Below are 24,082 nucleotides of genomic sequence, written 5' to 3'. Positions count from 1 at the left end.
ACCATATAGTTCACCTATTTTTCACCTTATCAAGTTATATTTATCCTGGTATATATCATAGAAAATTACAATGAATTATTTGCAATAGTAATGTAACTTAAATTATTCTATAACTTGTTGATTATGTGCTGTTTTTATTGTCAAATTAACAAAACTGTTACTACCAGGTCATGCCGATAGAGAGTGGTTTGAACAATAACTGTATGAAAGTGTGCAAAGACAACAGTTACACAGTTGTTTTTAGTATCATTGTATGGGCGTTTAAACAATATTAATGTTTAATTTTTAATATAATGGTTTTAATCAATATAAATATGAATATAGTTAGTTTGACAGTCTAGTAAGTAAGTAAAATTTATTTATAAAGCGCTTTTCACAGATAAAAATCACAAAGTGCTTTACAACACAGGAAATGGGAATATAAAAACAATATAACAGTAAATAAAAACAATGTAAAACAATAAAACTATAAAAACAGCATAAGAAGAAATTAATCAAATGCTTTTCTAAATAAAAATGTCTTCAGCTAGTGGTTTTGCATCATTGTGTATCCAAGACATCCTAATTTTTTTTATGTATCGTCATGAGATGTGCATTTTAAGAAATGTTGATACAAAAAGAGAGTAATTCTTCAGTTGTCCTGAGACTATTATCTGGATGCAAATTATTTCATATTTTAAATTAAAATTCTAAATCTAAAGCAATCCTAGAAGAGCTCGTCCTGCTACATACCACATACTTAGTCACGCACTCATTTTTTTCACCATTTTCCTTACCCTCCATACCCTGTGCATGTAGATTTGCTCACCTCCAGATATACAATATAAACACATATTTTTCTCCCGCTTTTTCTCTGTCTATTTAATATATTTGCATACAAGCCCGCTATACTGCCATGCACACACAGGTATGCACCTGAGAGCATGCAGTTCCACGCTTCTCTCTAGCTGGAGGCAGGAAACAGTGAACTGTAGCTGAAAGATGACCCACTCACCTTTAATGTAACACAAAAGGCAATGTGTCGTTAAGTGGGTGATTGCTTCAGTCCCCCTGTTCTTTGCCATAGCCATCAGTGTGAAGCCACATGTGATTAAAGACACACCCGAAAAGCAGCAGTGTGCGCCTAAACGGTAAATGGAGAATGAAGTTGCAAACAGTGAGGGAGGGATCGCGAGGATTTGGAAAGAGAAGTGGATGAAAGAAGCAGAGAAGGAGTTGGAGGAGAAAGGATTTGGACAAAGAGGGAGACATTTGGAAGGAATGAGATGAATTTGGAAAGAGCGGGAAGGAGTAACAGAAGACGAATGAAAAGTATGGGTGGTAGACAGAGAAGGAGAGAGAGTTAAGTGTAGGAGAGATGGCCTCTCTTATTTTCAGATGGCCTGGTCATCTGGCAATGACACGTTCACTGAGAGAAGTCACAGTATATCGCACTGGCTTCACCTGCCAGCACTGCCCTGCTGCTCTCTTGTCAAACCTGCCACAGACCAGTGGTTCATGCACACACATCCACACACAGTTTATACCTTCTCTTTCATTCTCTCACTTTCTGAAGCCATCCCACAGAGCCCGCCTGCCACTATTGGACAGTAATAAGATTCAGATCTGGCTTCTCCGCCTGCTCACAGTATGGATTTCCCTATAATGACATTCTGAGGGAGATCGAGTTTGCTTTTGTAAAACAGAGGACTTGAATCAGCAGTGAGGGAGCCAGGTTGCAAGTGCCACTCTACATTTTGCTACATATGCATTTCTTCCCCTTCAAGTTTAGTCTGATACTCCTGATACACGGTGACACCTCATATGGCCAGTCTGTCCCAGCTGGGATTTCACTGGGGTTCACTGGGTCGTGCATAAAAATTCAGCATTTAGAGCACGATGTGGGCTGAGTTTGGGCAGTTTGATATAAAGTGATGTTTGTTCAGTGAGCAACACTAAGTCTTGTCATATAGTCTCAAAATGAAACTCTGTATAGTAGAACTTCATGCAAACAGCAGTTTTTTCTTTCTGCTTCCAAAACCTGTGGGAAAAAAATCTAATAATGCACCTGTAGCTTTCCACAGCACTACTACGTCAGCTTTCTTTACTAACACCTTTTTTATGGATTGGATAAAGCATCAAATGAACAAAACAAAAAATAAATGCTTAACAGTTAATACCAACAAGATTTTGTTAAAGCATTTGCATTTATTCAAACATTACCCTTATATGATTCCCACATAGCACCCGAACATAATTTCAAAGCTTGTGAAGCAAACTTTCAGAAAACAAAAGCTACGCCTGCATTGTTGCGCGCATTTAGAGTAATCTTGTTCTTTCCAGAGCAGAACCTGCTTAATCCAGAGCCAGCCCTTTGAAATTTATGGCAGAAAGTGTAAAAAATCCAAGCTGAAGAAAAGAGCTAGTGTCACCTTTCACAGAATGCAGAGAATAAGAAACTTCTGTGACAACTATATTTATTTATTGAAAGGGCACAGAACGAACTAAAGTGGAATGAATAAGATACTGGCGTTCAATGTTCATAACCTTGGCTGGATTTATTGTGTAGAAAGGGCAGGTCAGATGAGAAATATAATCTAACCACTGTTCTCTGGTTCTTTTTGGGGTCTCTTATAAATTTGACATACTCAGGAAAAAAAACAAGTTCAGTATATTACAGCATAAACCTCAGTCTACTTGAAACAGCAAAACAACTAAAAACTACTTTTATTGGAGGTTAAGTTAGGCCTTTGAAAATCTAAAAGGTGTATAAAATCTAATATGCAACCCCTAAATGCAGTATTTATACCTTATAGCAATAGGCATGCAAAAGTAGAGGTGCATACCACATGTCTTCATGGTCAGAGTGTATTGTTTCCAGTTCAAAGCTCCCATGATGTGTTCCAGCACTCAACAGTACATGACTGCTTTTGATTAGCTGGACTTGCTCCATTCCATACCTGGCAAAAATAAACATTTGAATTTTCTTTTTTTTTTTTAAGTAGGATTGTGTGAGGTACTTGTCTATAGTCTGGGTATTACCTAAAGTAGTGGTGCTTGGCAGGTCACCAGTTTAGAAAAATAGACTGGAGGAATTTAATAACTTGAATTTAATGGAAACTTAACATGCTGCTGTGACAGGGAGAGCAGGAAAAATGTTTTTTGGGGGGTATCCAAAGAACAGACACATGTAAAATCAGTGTAACTGTTCACTGTCTGTGGAATATTCGAGCCTTTCCTAACATCAGTCGTACAGTGTACAGGGTATTGTTTACAGCGTCTGAGCTGAAATTGTAAACAGTTCATGCTGTAAATGGTAGGCTTGCTCTAACTTTTCTTTTTATGTGTTAAGCAGGTAGTGTTTTGGAATTTTGCACTAATTGTAAGCACTGGCCCAACATAATTTTCAGTATACACTAGAGCAAAGACAAAGAACTAAAAGCTAATCAGCATCATTCACTCCTCATTTCATCTCATAATGGACTTTCTGTCATCTTTGTAAGGCAATGCTTATGTCTTTCTTCCTGGAGCAGAGATGAATGCTTAGACTTTTAGTATGCTTGTCTATTTGTGGACAATAAATTTTTTTTCTCCTTTCTTTTCACTTTGTTTTTCTGTTGATGAGCTCTTAGTTGCAGCATTGTGTTTTCAAGCATAGTCAGAGGTTGAGCTAGACAAAATTCTTACACCACCACTGTTGCTCCTGTTAGAAAGACCTGAAGTTAAGAGCAGCAGCACTTGAACAGTAATAAATGAGTGATTTTGCAGATTAGAATTTAACATCTTGTACTTTGTAACACTAATTGACAAGTATGGGCCATTTTGAGCTGTTTAAAGTAGCCCGCTTTTTAGAAATCCCCCGCTTTAGGTGTAATCAGTAATAAAGTCCTTTTTTTGTAAAAACATGCCAGCTGCATTCAAAACTGGCTGTCAGATATCAAATTAGATTGGTAGGTGAGGTCATAATATTTGAATGTAGATGCTATGTTCTGTACAGCTGCTAAAGTGAATGTCAACAAGCACTTGATTTTACTTGACATTAGTCACCATAATTACACACCTATATTACAATTTTAAGTTGAGGAAACTGCTGGAATTAATACATTTAAAATATTCCCTAAATGCAATATGAAATTTAATTGTATAACTCAGCAATGGATCAGACCTCCATTATCACTGAAAGGCAGACTGGCAATAGTGAAAATTGAACATTTCTGGAGTGCAGTTTAAGTTCTTTCTGAGATGATTTTCTTCTCATACCAAGAGTTGTTATTGCCTCTTTTGTTAAAATAAGAAACCACAGATTAGGTTAAATGTTAATTGAGAAATTCATCAGCCTCAGTGGATTACCTTTGTTTTAACAACAAATCCTATTGCAGTCTTTTAGTTTTACTCAGTACCAACACATAACAACTAAAGCACATACTGAGCTGTTGTTGTGTGGTCTGAGTACATACGGACACACCAAGTTTCAAGGCTATGGTGACACTACAGTATAGAGCAGTTGTTTCATAGGTACAAATGTTGTGTTTCAAGGCTACATAAGTAGAAAAAAGAAGGCAAAGAAAGTGACTGATGACCATGTATTTTCCCAATAACTCTAAAAAAAGAAGTCCCTTGGCAACTGGATAAATTTCATTTTGAAATGTAAACTGAATGGAATCTTTTATCTAGAGAGAAATGATGAAACCCTCAAAGAACTGTATTGTTCATATAAAAGGCAGCAACACAAACAGCGTTTTATCTGAAGAAGAAACAGCCTCTACTGATTCTCTCTTCTCTATTTTTCCCACTTCAGCAGCCAAATATAGAATACGTGATCTACATTTGCTTATGCAAAATGTGTGTCAAGCTTTGTTTATTGGGGTCTACACTTTCACCACTAAAATGGACTTTTCCTGTTAATCACGGGTCTAGAGAAATATACTGCAATGTCTCGGTAGACTGCAGACTGACTGTGAAACATTAACAGGTCATCTGCATTTTCTGTTGGATAGATTCGAGACCTGCCTCTGGGTTGTGTTTAACATTTCTTTTTAAAAACCTCAATTGTCTATTGTGTGTATTCTTGGAAACCCAATCAAATTCTGTATGCTGTTGACATCGTTAAGATGTCAGACGAGTTTTGCCTCTGTTGGTCGTCTAGCATAAAAAACCCCTCCTGCGCTTGTGCTGTCGAGCCTAAAGGCGGCGTTAAGATTTGGCTCTACTTCCTGAGTCTCCCATGTGCATTCATCGACAAGGAAGAGGACGGATTGAAAACAAGCAAAATTTTATTAGAGCACTGAGAGAGTAGGAGAAGTAGGATAATGTATGGGCCAGCGATGCCTTTCTTCTGAGCTGTCAGGGCTTTATATGCTCTCCGTCACGGTGCTTTGCACTGCCTGATGACTTCATGGCCCTGAAATAGAGGTTTTCATCAGCAGAGACCTCCCTTGTCCACTAAACGATTAGACAGACAGTCATTTTGTTATGATTGCTGGGTATTGCTCTGTAATCAATTTTAATATTTGGCCTAAGCGATATGACATGGTAGTCGGAGGTGTGTGACGTTACAAGGCTGCTTCCAACAAGATGTCCTCTCTCCTTATGTAATTTTTCTCTCTGTTTTAAATCAGGATAATTTCCCTGCGGGAAACCCAGAGCGTCTCCAAGATCTGAAATCTACTGTTGATCTGCTGACCAGCATCACGTTCTTCAGGATGAAGGTGTGTTTTTATGTGTGACAGTGAAGGGTGGATGGGCAGTGGACAAGCTGAGGGGTGAAAGGGGAACACAAGGATGTAATTGAAGAAAAAACTAAAAGAGACATAAACTTGCACTAAATGATAACGGAGCACTTTGCATACCTCTGATATACATTAGAATTTTCACTTTCTACTCCTTAAACCTTCTACTACTTAAAAACCAAACCATTTATTGTTACACAACCACATGAGTTGAGGCTAAAGCAGTGGAGTTGTGTTAAACTTCATTCATCAATAAACAGCTATGGTTGTTTCCTCTACCTCCTTCAACCCCAAGAGTATGCTGACTTGTCTCCTGGTATATGAAAAGCACGGCTCCATCCGACGTTCTTTGTGGGAGTCGGGTTGTAGCGCTAGCGCACTGAGGCATAGCTAAGATGGCAGCTGCGAGCAAAGGAATGAAAACTGTCACTTTAGGTTACCAAAGCTTTCATTCTGTGCCATAGCCATGCTGAGCCTCACTGTGTATACAGTATGCACCGCTGCTCAAACAGTGGAGCCCCTGTGTTAGTATGTGATACACTGCACATGTACCTAAATGCTAGTTCACTTACATGTCAGTTACTATATATAGTACATAGAGTAGGTTGCCCTTTTTTGCACAAGTGATAAGGTGTTGATTAGGGTTGCTAGCATTATGTCTATGATCTGGATGATTTTCATGTTGAATGGACTGCTAACAAACCTAGGATGTTTGAATGTGAAGGCATACTTTTTAAACACTGTATGTATTTCTGTGTGTTTGCAGGTGCAAGAACTCCAGAGTCCACCAAGAGCCAGTATGGTGGTGAAGGACTGTGTCAAAGCCTGTCTAGACTCCACCTATAAATACATCTTTGATAATTGTCATGAGCTATACAACCAGCTCCTTGATCAGGTAACTGGCTTGTATCTCTTTTAATGACACTAAGGCCTGCACTTTTAAACTTAAACATTCCTAAACAACAAAATCAGATGCTTTGCGCAAAGTGAGAGAACGCACATGAGAACGCTTCATGCTAGGTCTCAAGCTGTGTACTAGTAATCTTCAATGGCTTGCTAACTATACACTTGTTTATACTACACTGACTGCTTACTTTTGAAGCTCCTCAGACATGTTATTGGCTAAAGTTAGCTTGTGATACAGTGAAAGAAAGATAGGTACCGTATTATTCGAACCATAAGGCGCACGGATTATAAGGTGCATGAAGCGAAACAAAACAGTCAGAGAAGTCAAACTTTACTCATCTCATTCTTCTTGCTTCCTCCACTTCCGTACTCTTGATTCATTAATGTTGAATTCTCTCGCAGCTCCTCTATTCCCATGTTGTTGCAGTATATTAATGACTAACCTCGTATTGTGGATGGATTATCTCAGTTGTTCTCCTGACTGAAGTTTGGTCCGTTTACAGCATCCTGCCATGCTATTGCATTTGTCCACAACCATCGGGAACCTTCATGTAACTTTTATCGAGTGGAAAAAAGTTAGCGTCCATCCTCCAGCTTCACTGTAGCTTTGTCTGTATTATTGTAGGGTCTCTACCTTACAATATAAAGCCGCACAGAGGCGACTGCTGTTGTGATTTGATATTAAGTTATATGTAAACAGCTAAAGTAAAGGTTGGGTACAGTAATGTAGTTATGCATGGATTGTTTAATTCAGAAAAGAAGAAAAAAAAGAGGGTCAGGTGGCTTAATCACAGCACGGTTCATGTGCAGGGCATCTGCAGACCTGTGCAGTTATATAACAGCAGTTTGTGTGTAGACCTGCTGCAGGAGAAACACTAGGGTCAGTGAACACTTTCCAATTTTCCTCCTTCCTAAACAGCAGTTTTAAAACACATTTGTTCACTAGAATTCTGGAATGGGATTTGCTTGCCACCTGTTCAGCTCTGTAATGTTTTATTTATTTTATTATGGTTGTGGTTACTTTGGCCTCCCTGGGCTTGAAAACTATAACCTCTCTGATGGTGGCCCATTCACAGGAGAAAAAAGACAATTTCTGCAAAGATGATGTGTTTTTATAGATGGTACACACAGGGTAATGACAAGTACTGTAATAAAAATTTAATGTGCCTATTGTTATCATAATGACTTTTTAATGTAATATTTTCCCAATTTCTTGATTTGACGAGTAAACACAGTCTGAGCAACAGCTCCTAAATGTTAATGAGAACAACTCACAGTTCATGCAGTCATTCGTAATTTACAAACTAGCAACTCAACATCTGCTAATTAACTAGCAAGGCACACACCAATAACTAGATAACTGGTACTTAATTGAGTTTTACTGACATCAGTGTGAAAAGTACTGTAGAAGCAATAGTAACAATAACATTTAACGTGGTTATTAATTCGGAATCATTTAATTTCAAGTTAAAAACTTTCTTTTAAAAACGTGGTCTGTCAAGTGTTGGCATCTATCTGACAGCACAGCTTTATCAGGTAAAACCTCCAGCCTATAATAAAGGTGACACTATGGTCTCCTTTTCAGCTTTATTTTGCTTTGTACTGATGTGTGACAATGGTGGAAAGTATATTCAATCCCGCATGGCTGGAAATCAATAGTCTATATATCCCCCACAGACATTTATCAGACAATAAAATGTACACAGTGTCTATTGCAGACTTTGTATAAAAGACTTCAGCCTTGAAAAGGAAGCTGTAGGTGGAAAACAGCCGTATAAAGCACCCAACCGTCTGGAAGATCTTTCCTTATGTAAAAAAACAAAACAAAAACAAAGTTTGTCAACTGTTTTGAAGATTTTTTTTCTCAGGTGTCGCCGCAGATAATATAGTACCACAAAAACAAGGTTCATTCTGAATGATGGTTTTTTTGTGTGAAACTATGATATCATACTACTATTCATATAAAATACTATGCAGTATTATTAGTACTATGAGCAGCATTTTTATATTGAGAACTGACAGATTCACCTGTTTACGTATTCAAAAAGTAGCTTCACCAAGTCCTGCATTATGTTTGGCTCTTCCAGACTCACTTCCGCGTGATAGTTTACTTGTGCTTTGGCCTCGCCTGAGTAAATAATCAGTCAACAGGCAGCTCCGCTGATTATTTTACGGTTTACTTCCCAGGGAGAATGGCCTTTACATCACAGAAGATAATGTCTTTTTAGGTCGTAATAGGGTGCAATCTGCTCAAAAGTTGAATAATAAGTTTCCTTTGTTTAAACAGCCTTAGGGGTTGTAAGCAATTACCAAACCGGTGAGATAGACACTTGGTGCTAATTACGTCTTCGTCCACCAGTTTCGCAGTAGACAGCCTCTCTATCAATGTTTCTTCGGTGGCAGAGAAAAAAAGGCATGCACTTCACCCCAAAGTAAACCTCACTGTGATTATAAATTATGTTCACATACACCAGGTAGCCTTTGGCCCAGCAGATAGAACACATCTCAGACCCCAATTCTCCAGTTGCTAACAGTGACTGAGTGTGGTGACACAAGAGCTGACACAGTGGCCAGGCAAGCAGAGAAATATCCCAGCCACAACGAGGAATCTTGCATAACACGACAACAAAGCTTTCTGCTTCTGCCTGGGTGTAAAATGACTCGGGGGAGGAGGGGCTGAGGGAATCTAGCTTAACTGTTTCTTAAATCCTGGCAGTAAAGGGAGGATTTTGAAAAGCAAGATGAAGGGGAATTGGAGGGAGGGCAAAGAAATCACAGAAAAGGTTTATCCACTATGGAGGAATGTGGAGCAGCAGTGATGGTGCACACACTAGAAATATCTGGTAACATGCGCATGCATCTTAAATAATGCACATATGTACGCACGCATGCACATGCACATGCCAATGCAAATGCTAATGCACAAGAAGACAAATGAACAGAAGCGGTTTGGTGTTGTATGGGGAGGAAAGGATTCAATGATTGTGTGCAACAGGAACAAAGGAGAAGCTACAGCACTCCGCCACTTATCTAGCAAGCCTCTCAAAGTGATTTGATAGGTAGCTACATTACCTTCATTATCACATATTTGCCAACAAAACACAAAGGGGTATTTAAGAAAAAGATGCTTTTCGTTTTCAGAATCGGTGTCCTTAAATGTATTTTTCACCAACGCATTAAACACACAACCATTTCTCACTGTGCCTTAAAATGCGTGGAAGCAGTTTCAGTTCCACCCGCAGCTCGTTCTCTTGGGAATTTGATCACATTCTCTGGGAACATCCTTCAATCAGAGGCTCTGTAATTTGTGTCACATTGCGAGAATTGATGAGGAGCCAGTGGTATGCTAATGCTTATTTCTTCTGCATGGGAATTGCAGGAGCTAAACAATAAACATAAACCACTGGCTACCCCCTAGAGGAATTATACACGGCTATCAATATTTATGCTATGCTCCCACTACCCCGTGCAGCAGAAGTAGAGAAACTGCACTGGACTCTTAGCTCACTGTCATATTGACTTCCTACTGAAACTGGGAGTCAAACCCATGGGTGCGTAGTAAAAAAAATAAAAATAAGATAAAAATGACAGAAGTTTCTTAATCACGTTTGACAATGGATTTGTTACAGTGGATTTTTGTACCTACTTGAAGTGAATACCAATAAACAAAGGGAATACACACAACATTTTAGCTTGCTGCATACCACATCAGATTTAGCAGGGATGACACAACCTTCAGTGTCCTTCGTATATGCATATACTTTTGCACACACAAATACACACACAGATAAGCTTTGCATAGCTAACTCACTACCTGCAGAGACATGTGTTTTATTATTCATGTTTCCAATTTAACAAAAAATTACCTTCCAATACATAGTGGCATGTCTCCCCAATGGTTCAGGCCTCTCACATTAAACCATTGCCTTTCTCATTGAAGTGAGCATCAGTATTCTACCAAAGTACAGATAGAGGCCAATAAGGATTGTTGGTCTGTTTAAGGTAGCTTTGTTTGAACTCAGAAATTGCTTCTTTATCCAAATAAATTTGACTTAATGATTCATTTAACAAGTGCATCTGCCATTGTCATTGTTTGTCTTAATTTCTCATCACACTGACCGGCCTAGTTTCACTTCTCATTCATAGCCATCTTATATAGATCATGGTGTAAATGGAGTCTTTGTACAAATGAACACAGAACAGCATGTGCTCAGTTCAGTAACATCATTAATAGATCAACCAAAACAGCATGATTCTGATTAATTTTTATGCTTTTTTTCTTACTGATTGGTTAATCATTAGTAAATCTTTGATTATATTCATGTTTATCATAAATATAACCAATTATTATTTTCATAATTGTTTATTGAAAAATTGCAGTTGTTTAAAAAAATATTACGTATTATGTGCACCTGTAGACATTATTTGGATGGCCATTATGAAGTTGAACCTGTTGTTTATAATAATCGTTTTCAAAAGTGTAAAAGTAGACAGATGGAGTGGCATAAATAACAACACCAATCATCAGACCACAAAGCTGCAATTTGTTTCATTTTAAATTAGTTGCTTTTAATTTCACTCGTTTCATCCGCTAGGCTTAGTAAACAAAATATATTCTTTAGATTTGGAAAATATAGTGGTTGGGTTAAAATAAACATATTCACAACAATAACCCTGTATACTGAAAAATAAGGGTACTCGGCGTACTAAAAATGTGATACCAAGGGGTCCTGTGCAACCATACATATGTGAAGAAATAGGACTGAGACCAGTCGCACTGTTGCCATGACAGATGTGTCACTACGTGGATGGATATAATCAGTACGATAGAAGCTTTCATTGAAGAAGTAATAGTCTAATCTTAGTACGATTCTTCCCAAATGCAGTGTCAGTGGGACATACCGACACCATGTGACTTATATTTCTTTAAAAGGAGAAAATTCATTATTAGAAACAAGTTGATTATTGTAGGGAAGACTGTATTGAGGATTTATGGACTCATCACATGTTTCCAGAGCACTCCTTTTTGTGCTGCACCCCAAAGTCAATATGTAGAAGATTGTTAAATAATTCAACCTAAATTATTCAGCGACTAATCTGAACATTTTCATTTTTTAACAAAATTTTCTTTTCATCAGAAAGACATTTTTGCTTTAGTCATGCATGCAAGTTGTTGGAATGTGCATGGCTTCCTATCAGGAGTGCATGTCCACAGTACTGGGTTAGATTTTTCATTGTCATTGTTGTGCGTGGGTGTTTAATCGTTTGTGCGTACGATGCAGTTCTCTCAGTGTGTGTATGTTTTTGTCAATTTGGAAACTCAGGAGTGTTTTGCTGTTTTCTTGCTGATTTTCTATAAAACCTGTTTATGATAAAGGGCACGACAGGGACAATTACTTGGTGACTAGAGATCAGTGTGGACGCACGCAGTGTGGTGTGAACAGATGGCAGAGTCAGTGAGAGGTTTGGATTCAACACCTTTCTCCCCAGTATAGCAAGAGATTTATGCAGTGGACTTTGACTCACATTTGCATGGACACACATTAGATATTGAAACTGAAAGGTTGTTGTCCTTGATTTACCAACACACCTTGTTACTTATGGTTATAGCCATTGTAATTTTATCCTCCAGCTCCCAGAAACCTGTGGGTGGAAGAAACTCAGTGTGGAGACATGCTGTCTGAAACACAGTGCAATAATGTCACTGTGTGCAGTGAAGCCAGAAAAAGCTCAGAAATGTGTGTTTATTATAATTAGTTCAGTTAATAATCTACCTCTCGTGGGATAAGCCAATGCAGTCTTATTTCATGCTGAACACAGAGCACACTTATTTATTTAATATTATTATTATTATCATCATTATTTTTTGCATAACATGAGCACAGAGTAAAACGATTTGGTTACCCTGCTGAGCACTTTGGGATGCCTGCCACTCTTCATTTAACAACTCTCATGCTATTACCCACTGTAAAATGTAAAACTCATTTACAATCAGAAAAACACCTTAATTTACCGTGTCTTTGTTTGGATCTAAGACAAATACACTGCATGTCTCACAGCCATCTTCTTTGTTGCCTAGCAGCAAAACTTCACTTTACATTAGGAGAACAGCAATGAAACAGATTTAGTTACTTTTTTTTTTTTTTTGAGAAAAAGAGCATATACTAGTCGTGTTAGGTTCCCATTCATTATCAAAGCTGTTCACTGCTGATGCTGAAAAGAGAACATATAAATAGAACATTAGGTCATTAGAAAGTAAAAAGAGGTTTTTTTTGTGTTTTGTCTTGTTGAAATTTCATTATAAAAATGCTTCAGCCTCTACCTTAACTTTCAATTTTTCCTTTAGAGCCGGAAGCAAGACCTTCCCAGGGAGGAACAGGGTCCATCGATAAAAAACCTGGACTTCTGGCCAAAACTCATCACTCTGATGGTCTCTGTGATTGATGAAGACCGGACAGCTTACACCCCTGTCATTAACCAGTATGTATCTCTTTACTTGACAATATATGCATTTTCATTTCCTTGCATATACACCGATGAGCCTTATATTTTATGATTCTAACCATAACATGCGATAAAGGGCCATCCTGAAAAATGCATGTTGTGACAAATAAACTTTCACATAGTGAGGTTTACAGTTTTTCTATTCTTTATGTTGTGGCATGATGTGCTACTTTTTGAGATCTCTTCCCCACATTTTTTCGAAATGTTTTCTCGATTCTTTAGGTCTGGATGCAGTTATCCCTGGGTGTGGCTAGGAAAATTATACTTAGCTCTCCAAACAAAAAGGTTAATGTCAGTTAATTTATTAATAAATTAAACAATATTTTGAACACTGCATTTTCTAATTGCTCAGGTTTTCTTTGTGTAAAAATAAGCAATTTAATATAATATTTTACATGTATTTTATTATTATTTATATAATAACATATAGAAGAAGAAGAAATCAGAAAGGGGCAAATTAGTTTTTTCTTGGCACGCTGAAGAAATGCAGGGTGACTCAAAACTACACAATACTACAGTACTGTAGTTTATAAAATAAACAAATTTCATGACCTAAAGGAAAGAGAGTGTCATTTGCCTTTAAAGAAAATAAGATTAAATATATTTCCCTCTTTCTGCCTCGCTCATACATATCTGCTCAAATGCCTCCCACTTTTTGTTTTCTCCTTCTTCTTGCTGATTTACGATGCTTATTAAGACTCTGTTTATGCCCTGAGCTTTCTCTCCTACACTGTCTAATGATAGATTTGCAATATTCATGCCTAATGCCTCCACATTCCCCTGGTCAACTTCCAGAGTGACAGCAACTCAGATGCTTTTTCATGATAAATCCAGGAGGGGACTTGTTGCCTTTAAATAGGAGCCGCTGCAGCCATAGGGAGAAAAATGTTAGTCTGTCGCACTGTGTTGAGAATATTTACATGATGAAACTAGCCTTGAAAATTTCACGGATTTAAACTAATTTAAAAGAATACATTTTATGATTGGGGGAAAACGTGGATGCTGCAGTTGTTTTTAAAAGCATAAGCATAGCAATATCCCCAGAAACACCTCATGCATAAACCATTTATTTCACCAAATAGAAGTAAGACTGTGGCAGAACATATTATGCTCATCTTCACCACAGAGGGTTTCATTATCTGGCCTACCTACAGTACACCATCTGGTTGCATGACAAGGCTGAGGAATAACTGAGATAGAAACAAAGATTCTTAGAGTGATAGAGATGAAAGTGCAATTGTTTCAGGGATTCTGTTCACTTTTCTTCTTCGCTGGGTGCAATGAATCAGCCTTTTGGACTTGGCTCCTTACCTCAATAAAAAGACCTGAGGTTGGGAAAAGGAGAACAGCAGAGTTTTTGTGTATGTGAGTAAGTGCACTTCAGCATTGCTTCTCTGCAGGAGTGTCCAAGCTGAGCAGATGATTACTGCTCCAATAGAAATTGTCGGACAAATGAGTTTGTTGTTAGAAACAAGGCGGCCTGGAGCAAAAGTAAAACATTTCCAGATAAATTGACCTTTCTCAAACCAAGGCTCCGCCATCTATAAATGTCCTCCCTTCACTGTCTGAAGATACAGATAATTAAACCATTGACATCTCATGTTCAAGCTTTGACTGAAAATCTATAGGCATTCAAAATAGAAGATTACTTCCCAAATGCGTTGCCACCTTCATTCTCTCTCTTTCACTTTGTCATTTCCTTCTGCACTTTTTCTCATCTTTAAGGCACGCACATACAACTCATTTCCGCCCCAATTCAACTAGGTTTGGAAATAGCGGGGGGTTATTAGATTATGAGATGTCTTCTACCACATCTGTTAAGTCATCCGTTAGAGACCTGGGATGGCCATCAGACCAGCCACTCGAGCGTGTCATTGTACGGAAATGAGTCTGATTGAAATCCGTTTGAATTCCAACAGGTTTCCGCAGGAGCTGAATGCGGGCAAGATCAGCGCTGAAATCATGTGGAGTCTCTTTGCTCTAGATATGAAGTATGCAATGGAAGGTCAGTGCTCATCAGATAATTTTGCATGAGGGCATAAGTGACCGAGTGGAAGATTAAGACAAATGATATGAACTGACTGAGTCTTGGTGAAGAACAATAACTGACCTTTGTGTTGCTTTCTGCAGTCAAAAGTTCAGAGTGTTACTGTGTTTTATGCCTGTCTATGTAAGTGATGTTTATCGGTTGGTGTCTCACTGTTTATCACCTGTGCCTGGCTGTGGTCAGCGCTACTGCCTATCTAGATTATGCTTGCTTTCTTTCATTCTATTGATCACTGTAGTGAAACTGGAACTTCTTTTAAGCAAGATAAGCATTTGATCAATTGCACAATCAAAGACAAGTGAGATGCTCAGGTTTTGTGTCTCTTTATTTAATTACCTCCGTCGTTCAGTCGCCGCCTTAAAAAAACAAAGAAAAGTATTTATGATGCCCCAGTGTTACTGCAGTTTGCAACATTTGGAGTAAGAGTCCCTGGCTAATGGCAAATTTCAGTAAGCAGTAGTAAGTTCGAGGCCCACTTTTAGCGCCCTAGGCAAGATTATGATTTGGTGTAATGCCACATGAGTAAATATGAGCAACTTTCTGCTCGAGGTAGAACTATCGCAGTATGTAAAACCCAAGCATGTAAAATTGGAGTAACTGGCCAACATTTAAATCAATATGAAAATGTTTATATTTGCTTACACGCAGCATCAGTGACATCTTAATGTCAGATTTAGGATCATTGTTTCTCAATACTGAATTCTACGTCACAGAAACTCTTGACACAACTGTGCACATACAATATTAACTGTAATATAAGTGAATGCCGTAGGGACAATATTGACCTGTTTGGAGGGAAAGTCAGTACCCTGGTTAGTCATACCTGCTCACCAGTATCAGCAACCGAATCTGTAGTTTAAAAATGATTTTGAAAAAGTCAGGTTATGCAGGAATCAGTGTATGTTTCGAGTCTATGGTGTTAGCATCAGCTGTTACTGCAGTGTGAGGCAAACATTTTTTTAACAATGTGTGAGGCACATTGATCTATAGTGCCAGACCTTTTCATGAGGAATAGGAGCAATGACAGAATATTTCTTCATCCTCTTTGGCACACCATTGGTGAGGGTATCTAGCTGGCATTTGCCAAAAACTGGCCCTAAAGAGGTTGGTATTTTCACTGTGCCCTTGACCAAGGCACTGGCTTTAGTCCCTAGGCACTGCAGAGTGGCAACGCATTACTTCTAAGATGGGTTAAATTCAGAAATTAAGTTTCCCTTGGGATAAAAGGATGTCTTATATCTTACTGATTGTAAGTCAAACAGTTTAAAATATTTAAAGATACAGAACATGCAAGTGTGTGCTGGAGTTTTTTCTAACGTATTCTTTCTACTAGGGCTACATGATTATTATTATGATTATTTTAACCAAAATGCAGATCACGAGACGCTGCCACAGTTGCCGATTTTAAGAAATAAAAAAGTATGCTTTTTTGTCCTCTTTATTCACCTAACTTGAGTGCACCTAACTTAGAAGAAAAATTAAAAACACAATGGTAAATCAACAGGTCTTTTTTTCACTTTTACATTGTTACTAACGTTTATTCACTTGACCCATATGCTCAAGAGGCAAAATAAAGTCTTTCACTACAATCACTTGCATGATTGATGTGAATAGCACTCAGAGAAAAGTGCTGGACACCTGTGAGATTTGACTGTGTTTCCTCTGTGACATTTGCATAGTCATTTTGTTTACTGGACATGTATCTTTAGCTAATAAGACTGTGTTGATAATTTTAGTACATCTTGGTGAACTGGATTCTGACGTGCTGTAGATTCTGTCTTTCTTGGGTGTCATGATGTCATGATGTTGGATGATTGACATTAACAACCACTGCGTTGTTTTTCTTGGTCTACATGCATTCATTGTACTGCAGTTTGTGATGTTCTTTCGGGCAATAGAGCAACTTAGTTATCCTTTCAGCACTTTCCGCATGACTTCTTGGTTTAAAAACAATTGCCCTAAGTATATCCAAACTATTTCCAAACACGGATGGATGAACTTTACCATCTGCTGTGCCAAATATTTGATTCTTGTTGTCTATATAATGTAGTGTTGCTTGCTCGCAATGACTAGTCCAGGAAACCTCAAGCTGTGTGCTACAAGGAACAGCTTGCAGCACCATCATTCAGTCAGGTAGAGATTAAGAGAGAGGTTTATTTGCTTTCGCTTTGCTCTCTAGCATGCATGTTCAATATTGCACAATCATGTTCATTTCTGGGAATCCAAAATCATGATCAATATTAAATTTCAAGTAATTCTGCATCTCTATTTTTTACAGCATGTCCTTGTTTTGGCCAAATAAACACTGTATTTAACTTATTATATTACACAATAAACTGGAAGGTGTTGGAAAAAGGGCCACCAGACTGACATGCACTGTAAAGGTATGAAAAATGACATTTTGCAGTTTCATGAGATTATTTATTAACTGTAATTGTGGACGAACCAAAAAGAGTGTAAACTGTTGCAGCTGTGTAGTACTGCAAAATGAAACTAGTATTTGTTTTTCTGTATGCTTTGGTGGTTTAATATAGATTTTGCAATACAAGTTAAGTCTTTTTTTTCCCAGAGAGTTGCAGTGATCAGGTCATAAATCTCTGATATATTCTACCAGTACGAAAACAGATGTTCCCTGTTTTATGTGGGTTTTGTCTTTAATTCCTGCCCACGTGTTTTCTAGCTCTCCTTCCAAAAGGCAGTAAATGCCACCTGGAGGCTGGTTTTTGAGGTTGGTGGCTTCTGGATCAATCCCCACAGGATATATGGTGGGAGGCGGAATACAGAAAGGCGTTAATGAAGAGTGGGGTTGTGAACAAGTGTTAAGATAGTTTCGTGTCAGTGTGTTTGCACATAAGGACTCAGCAGGGTGTCACCCTTGGTTCTGAGTTTTTGTGGATTTCTGCTCTGAAGTCTAACTTAGATAAAGTTTGCCAAAGTCACATCTCTGAAAAGCAATGAATGTTTTTGAGCTTTTTTTTTTCACACAGAAATCACGCTCCCCCAACAGATGCTACTCTTACGTTTACCAAATTCATCTTACTTATCTAATCACTTCATGTCATTCAACTCATTATTTCTATGAACAAAATGATTGTTTGTGACTATGTAGGACACAGCTTATCTGATTTGATTTATTTGATTTATGCATACTTGATTTAGGCAGAGAAGATAAAATGTCCAGCAGCATTTAGAAAATGATATCAAATGGTTTGCACCTCATATTAATATACAAATATTATGAGATTCTCTTTATCGACTGCGACCCTGATTTATCATTTACATTGATGTTGCAGTGGGTTTTTTTTTTTAAACATGCATATTTTGCCTGGTCCAAGCTGAACATCTGAGCCACATCTGTGCTGAATTAAATATGACAGAAGACATATTTGTTACTTTGATGAAGGCAAGCAGGCTGGGTGATGTGATTGAGGTTTAAACACTAGAAATGCTCTTCAGACTGTGCTGAAGACGCAAAGCTCAGGAGCACCAAAGAGCTTATTGACAATTTATTCTCATCTACTCAGCATATACCTGCTGCTTCCTCTGTACTAAGCCTTCTTAAGTTGCTATAGCAACCAGGTGTCATGGTGAAGACACTGCAAACTGCAGTATTTCTTACACACACACACACACACACACACACACACACACACGAAGCATATACTGTATATTCTACATGTGTTATATTGAGAGGGTTGTAGTTTTGATATTTTTTTTTGTCAGGTAAGGCTACAGAATTCATGTCATTGTCCATTTTATATTTAATATACTGTGACAGGTGCAGAGTGTGTATGTGTGTGTGTGGGGGGGGGGGGGGGGGGGGGGGGTTCTATGGTGAGGTTAAAGAGCACAGAGTACAAAGATTTCAGGGTTATGTGAACTGAGACTTTCATAAACACACAAATTTATACTTTAATTATATTTTTTTAATTCAAATTTCCACAGTAACTTTAGTAGTGGTCATACTCATAACATATTAGGTGTCAGTAAATGCTGAGTAGCCTCTATCACATACGTATGCTTTCATAAGTACGTCATACTTATGAAAGCATCACATACTTGTATAGCCTCAGACTTCCTCCACCCTCTGTCTTATATAGGATGTTGCTACTTCCTGTGCCCTGAAGTAAGAAAACAATTTGAAAGTTATTCTTTATTTCATCATTTGGCAATGCAGAACTTCTTGAACCTGTTTATCTGTTTGTACTTGAAGTACATTCAATTTGAATATTTTTCACACAATCCAGCTTGGTGACATGTTGTACTGTTACCTGTGCAGGATTTAGTTCTGCAATACCTAACTTAAGGAAATTGAAAACTGTAACAATAAACAGCAAATGTACTTCAAACATGACAAAGATAAGAAAATATAATTTTCATTAGTGTACATTAAAGGTCAAAATAATGTATAATTATTATATTTGTTCTTCTTAGATATTAAACCAATAACTTAAAGAGAGTCAATAAAATTCTATAATATATAAAAACATCTCGTGTGTTTACACTTCCTTGATAATATATGTACTTAAGCAAATCAATAATGCAACAGAGACAGTGAGAGCAGTTGGGGCTTTGTGTTTGTATGTGAGGATATCTGAGTCAGGGCAGCTGGGCATGTGACCACCTGGGGTGTTACTGACTGCTGTCACAGCAGGTTTGGGCAGCATGTGTGTTTGTGTGTGCGTGCTCGATTTGCCCAGTGGAGTCAGTGTTACAAAAAGAGACGAGCATCACGGATGCACTCAGTCACACATACCCTCTTTCTCGCTCCTTGAGCCTGAACCCTTTTCCCCTACTTTGCCTCCTCGTGTCTCTTCTTGTCATTACATCACTGCATGCCCACAGCGACACATGCCAGGAGGAGGAAATGACTGTCATGTTCCTCAAAGGAGCACTTTGTATGAATTATTGCTCACTTTTTTGTTGGATCGGCTAGTAGTTGGAGCTCTGGGTTTGGATTGGTGGAGAGAGGTTAGTAGTTAAATGAGGGAGCATTTTACAGCTCATAAACCACATAATGGTGTAGCAGAAGCACACACACACACACCCAAAATCATGCGAGATGCTTTACTACTTTACTGATTGTAAAACAGTACAAAACTTGGAAAGTTTGCATACACTTTTAAGCTACATCTTAAAGGGTTTGCATGTAAACTTGTCACTATATTAGGAACATCTTGCTGGTGTCAGCTTGGACCCCCTTTTGGTCTTCATTCACACACAGACTAGACAATGATTTCATGACATGCTGCAGTGATATATAAACATGTGGTGAGTGAAAACTCACAAAGTTCTCAGTGCATCACGTGAGTTCTTGCAACAGTTTGAGCCTATAGCAGTATACCTAGGGAATGTTTTATGGTCACCTGATCCAGCCTGCTATAAGCTTTATCAAAAAAGAAAGCCTTACGCCTCATATTAAAGATAGACAAGGTGTCTGTCTCCTGAATCCAAACTGGGTGCTGATTCCACAGGAGAGGGCCCTGGTGTCTGGAAGAACTGCCGGCCATTGTGATATTAGAAACTCTAGAAACCACAAGTAAGCCTGCAGTCTGAGAGTGAAGTGCTCTTTTGCCATAGTATGATATTATGAGGTGTTTAAGGGATAATGGGGCGTGATTATTCCCATGCATATTTTGACTTATTTTCAAAACTTTGTGTGTGAGTAGAAGAATTTAAAATTCAGTTCTGGATTTACCAGGGAGCTAATGAAGAGAAGCTAATATGGGAGAAATACGGTCTATCTTTCTAGTCCTTGATAGTAACATTTTGGATCAACTGGAGGCTTTTTAGGGACCTTTAATAGCAATGATAATGATCAGTAACAATAGCTACAGTTTAGTGACTGTGGTCATAAATGGATAGAAATGGTCAGCAACAATACTCAAGCTACAATGTTTATACATTGTGTGCCACGGGTAATCTGGGGTCCAAAGTGTACCAAAAAAATATTCTCGACACCATTACACCAACCAGCAGCAGTCTGAACTGTTGATATCTGGCAGGATGGATCCATGCTTTCACATTCTTTACACCAAATTGTTACCCTACCATCGCAATGTTGCAGCAGCAATCGATGCTCGGCAGACCTGTCAGCATTTTTCTAGTTTCAGTTCCAGTTTCCTATTTTGATCAGCCTGTGTGAATTGCAGGCTCAATTTCTTTCTTTTTTTTTATAGCACCCAATGTAGTCTGGTATCCATCCTTTTTAAGGTTTCATGCATCATGTTCAGAGATGTTCTTCCACAAATCTTGGTTGTACGAGTGGTTATCTGAGTTATTGCAGTGTTCCTATCAGCTCAAAGCAGTCTAGCCATTTTTCTTTTATCTTTGGTATCAACAAGGCATTTTCCGAGTAGTAAACTGGCACTCAGTGGATATTTTCTCTTTTTTAAACAATTCTCTGCAAACCCTAAAGATGATTATGCAAAACTGCAATAAAACAGCAATTTCTGAAATACTCAAACCAGCCCACCTGGCGCCAACAGCCATGCCAAGTTTAAAGTCCCTTAAATCACCTTTCTGCTTCATCACTCCATTTCACAGTCATGACTAAATATGTTAAATATCACAATATTGGTCACAATTCATGGTATGGCATGGTAAGAAAAGTCCTCTTAAAGTTTCACATTCATTGTGTAAGAATACTATTCAGGAAGTTTTTTACATTTTGCTATGTCCAATACCACCTACAGTGCTATTTGAAAGTTGCATGTGTAATAGCAGAAACTGTAGACAAGTGACCAAATTGGTCCTGTAGGTCTATTTTAAGCTGCATACATATGTGTATGAACACATGCACTGTTCCTGCATGTACCGTGTTTTGATGAGGTGGTAGAGAAGAGGTGATTTCTTTGAGCCAATTCAGGTTTCTGCTCAGCTGTCTCATTCAGACAAATGGAAGTATATCAGAGTAACCTGTTTATATAAGAAGGCCCATAAAACTGGCAGGGTGGATGACAGAGACACCCTGAAGGAGGTGGGCCGGAATATCCTGCTTCATTGGTCTATCTATCTGTGTCTGTATGCGTGTGTGTGTGCATGCATGTGTGCAGACAAATGTGCAGGCACTTTCGCACATTTGTTCACGCGCTCAGTTGTGCAAGTAAGTAAGAAGGAATGAATGAGAATATAAAGAGAATATTTGTGTCTTTGTGACTCTGTGCACAGATGTGCATGCACATTACTTAATGAAGTCTTTGATGCATCCTCTGCTTCCTGCTTGGAGGCCCTTGGTGCCAGTGCTGGTGCAGAAATGGATGCTGCTAATTTTAGCATCACTGTGAGAATCTCTGAATGTGTGAGAGGAGAGGGAAAGGGCGCTTCAGAGAGGTAGGAGGGATAACAAAAACAGAGTGGATAAAATAAGAGACAGAGAAAAGATGTGGGAGCATATCGAGTGTGAATGACTGTGACTATAGCTGAATGTATTCCCGCAATCCCTGATAACTTACTAATAAACTTGTAAAATTGTGCTGTGTAGTTAGAAACTGAGCTTTTAGAAGCATATCAATCATTATTATAATTTGCCATGTTGTTGTGTAGTTTGTTAATTTCTTAAAAAAACCTTAAAAAAACATCCAACAGGGAGCATGCAGACTGGTCACTGAAGCTAAACAGAAGCAAATAAGGAAGAGAATAAAAATAGTGCTTCATTACAGCAACAACGGATTTATTTCTAGACTTTCAGACTGTGATGAAGTTTAAGGCACACATTTTATATGCGTTGTATAGCTGTTTAATGACGGTGGTTCCCAGGGCATGCCGTTGAAGATCTAGTGCCTCTGCAGCCCATTAACTCACCTTCAGCCTGTTGGAGCAGCTTCGCTCCATAAAAGAGTTAAATTGAACTTCAGTTAATGTACAGTACGGTTTTGGTTTCTATAACAAGGTGGTGTTTACAGGGCTGAGGTGTGCCCGATGTTTTTTAAACTATTCATTTCATTTTTTTTGGCATAAGACTGGAACCTCAGTTCAGATCTCTTAGTACATCATCTGACAGCTTATGTCTTTTTATATTCATTGACTTTATAAAGCACTGAAGAGCAGCTTTTTCATACATGGAGGTCTCATAAATGCTTAATAAAGCCTCCATTAAATGTAATGCCTTCTGTCAGTCCAGTTCAATAATAATGTTTTATATTTCCTCTCTTAACCCTTTAAGACCTACCATAGAACCAAGTTCGCCAGAGCTTATATTATATTTTTACATGCTGTGGAGCCATTTTTGGGAGCATTTCAAGTTGCTATACATCAATACAACCATTATAGCCCAAACTTTAATAATATGTCTGCATTAGGTGCATAGTAATTACATAAATTGCAAAAAAGTGCAATAAACTACAAAAAAATTGAAAATCGTTTTTGTTTTTTTAACATATATTTCTAGTTAGAGAAATTTAAGAGGCTTATCCCTCAAAACTGTAAATACAAAAAAGTTACACAAACTAGTTTCCCACCACAGGAAATTTATTTTGAGTGTCTTCATAGTTTTATTTTTGAAATACACCAATTTTTATATACTGCAGGAAAAACGAAAATAAATATTATAGTGCAAATTTGCAAAATAACAGCATATGCATCAAAATAAACTATTTCCAGCAGTGCAATATGAGTCTTAAGCATCCCAGAAACGACACAGAAAGTCATAAAGTCAAACATAACTTTTTAAAACACATAACAAGTAAAACACAAGCTCATAAGGCCCCGATCGTAAAAAACTACATTTCCGCAAAATGACGTCACTTCCGGTTTCGGGCAGGTCATGCGGTCATGTGATAGTTCCCGCTGATGGATGTAGGAAGTGTTACAAACAGCTGATGGATCGGCGAAGCGTGTTTCTGGAATATCATGTTTTTGTTGCTGCAAGTGATTTTTATGCAGTTTTTGCAAAGCTATATGTGGAAGGAAACTGTGA

General features: G+C 38.1%; 1 protein-coding gene across 3 annotated transcripts in view; it reads left to right on the top strand.

Annotated features, from left to right (window-relative positions):
* The window catches only part of unc13c (unc-13 homolog C (C. elegans)), a 121,310-nt gene that overhangs the window by 62,763 nt on the left and 34,465 nt on the right, over positions 1–24,082 (top strand). For all 3 annotated transcript variants that reach the window (XM_085261479.1, XM_085261558.1, XM_085261393.1), the window contains exons 15-18: positions 5,598–5,687; positions 6,475–6,603; positions 12,961–13,094; positions 15,038–15,123. In XM_085261479.1, coding sequence (XP_085117605.1) covers positions 5,598–5,687; positions 6,475–6,603; positions 12,961–13,094; positions 15,038–15,123 — 439 coding nt within the window. The remainder of the gene's footprint in view (positions 1–5,597; positions 5,688–6,474; positions 6,604–12,960; positions 13,095–15,037; positions 15,124–24,082) is intronic.

Source organism: Mchenga conophoros, linkage group LG1, assembly GCF_057382185.1.
Source record: "Mchenga conophoros isolate Kocher_MC1m ecotype Shallow Benthic linkage group LG1, M_conophoros_male_GT1.1, whole genome shotgun sequence".
Lineage (NCBI taxonomy): Eukaryota > Metazoa > Chordata > Actinopteri > Cichliformes > Cichlidae > Mchenga > Mchenga conophoros.
Note: the sequence above shows the minus strand (reverse complement) of the source record. Positions and strands in the feature narration are given on the sequence as shown.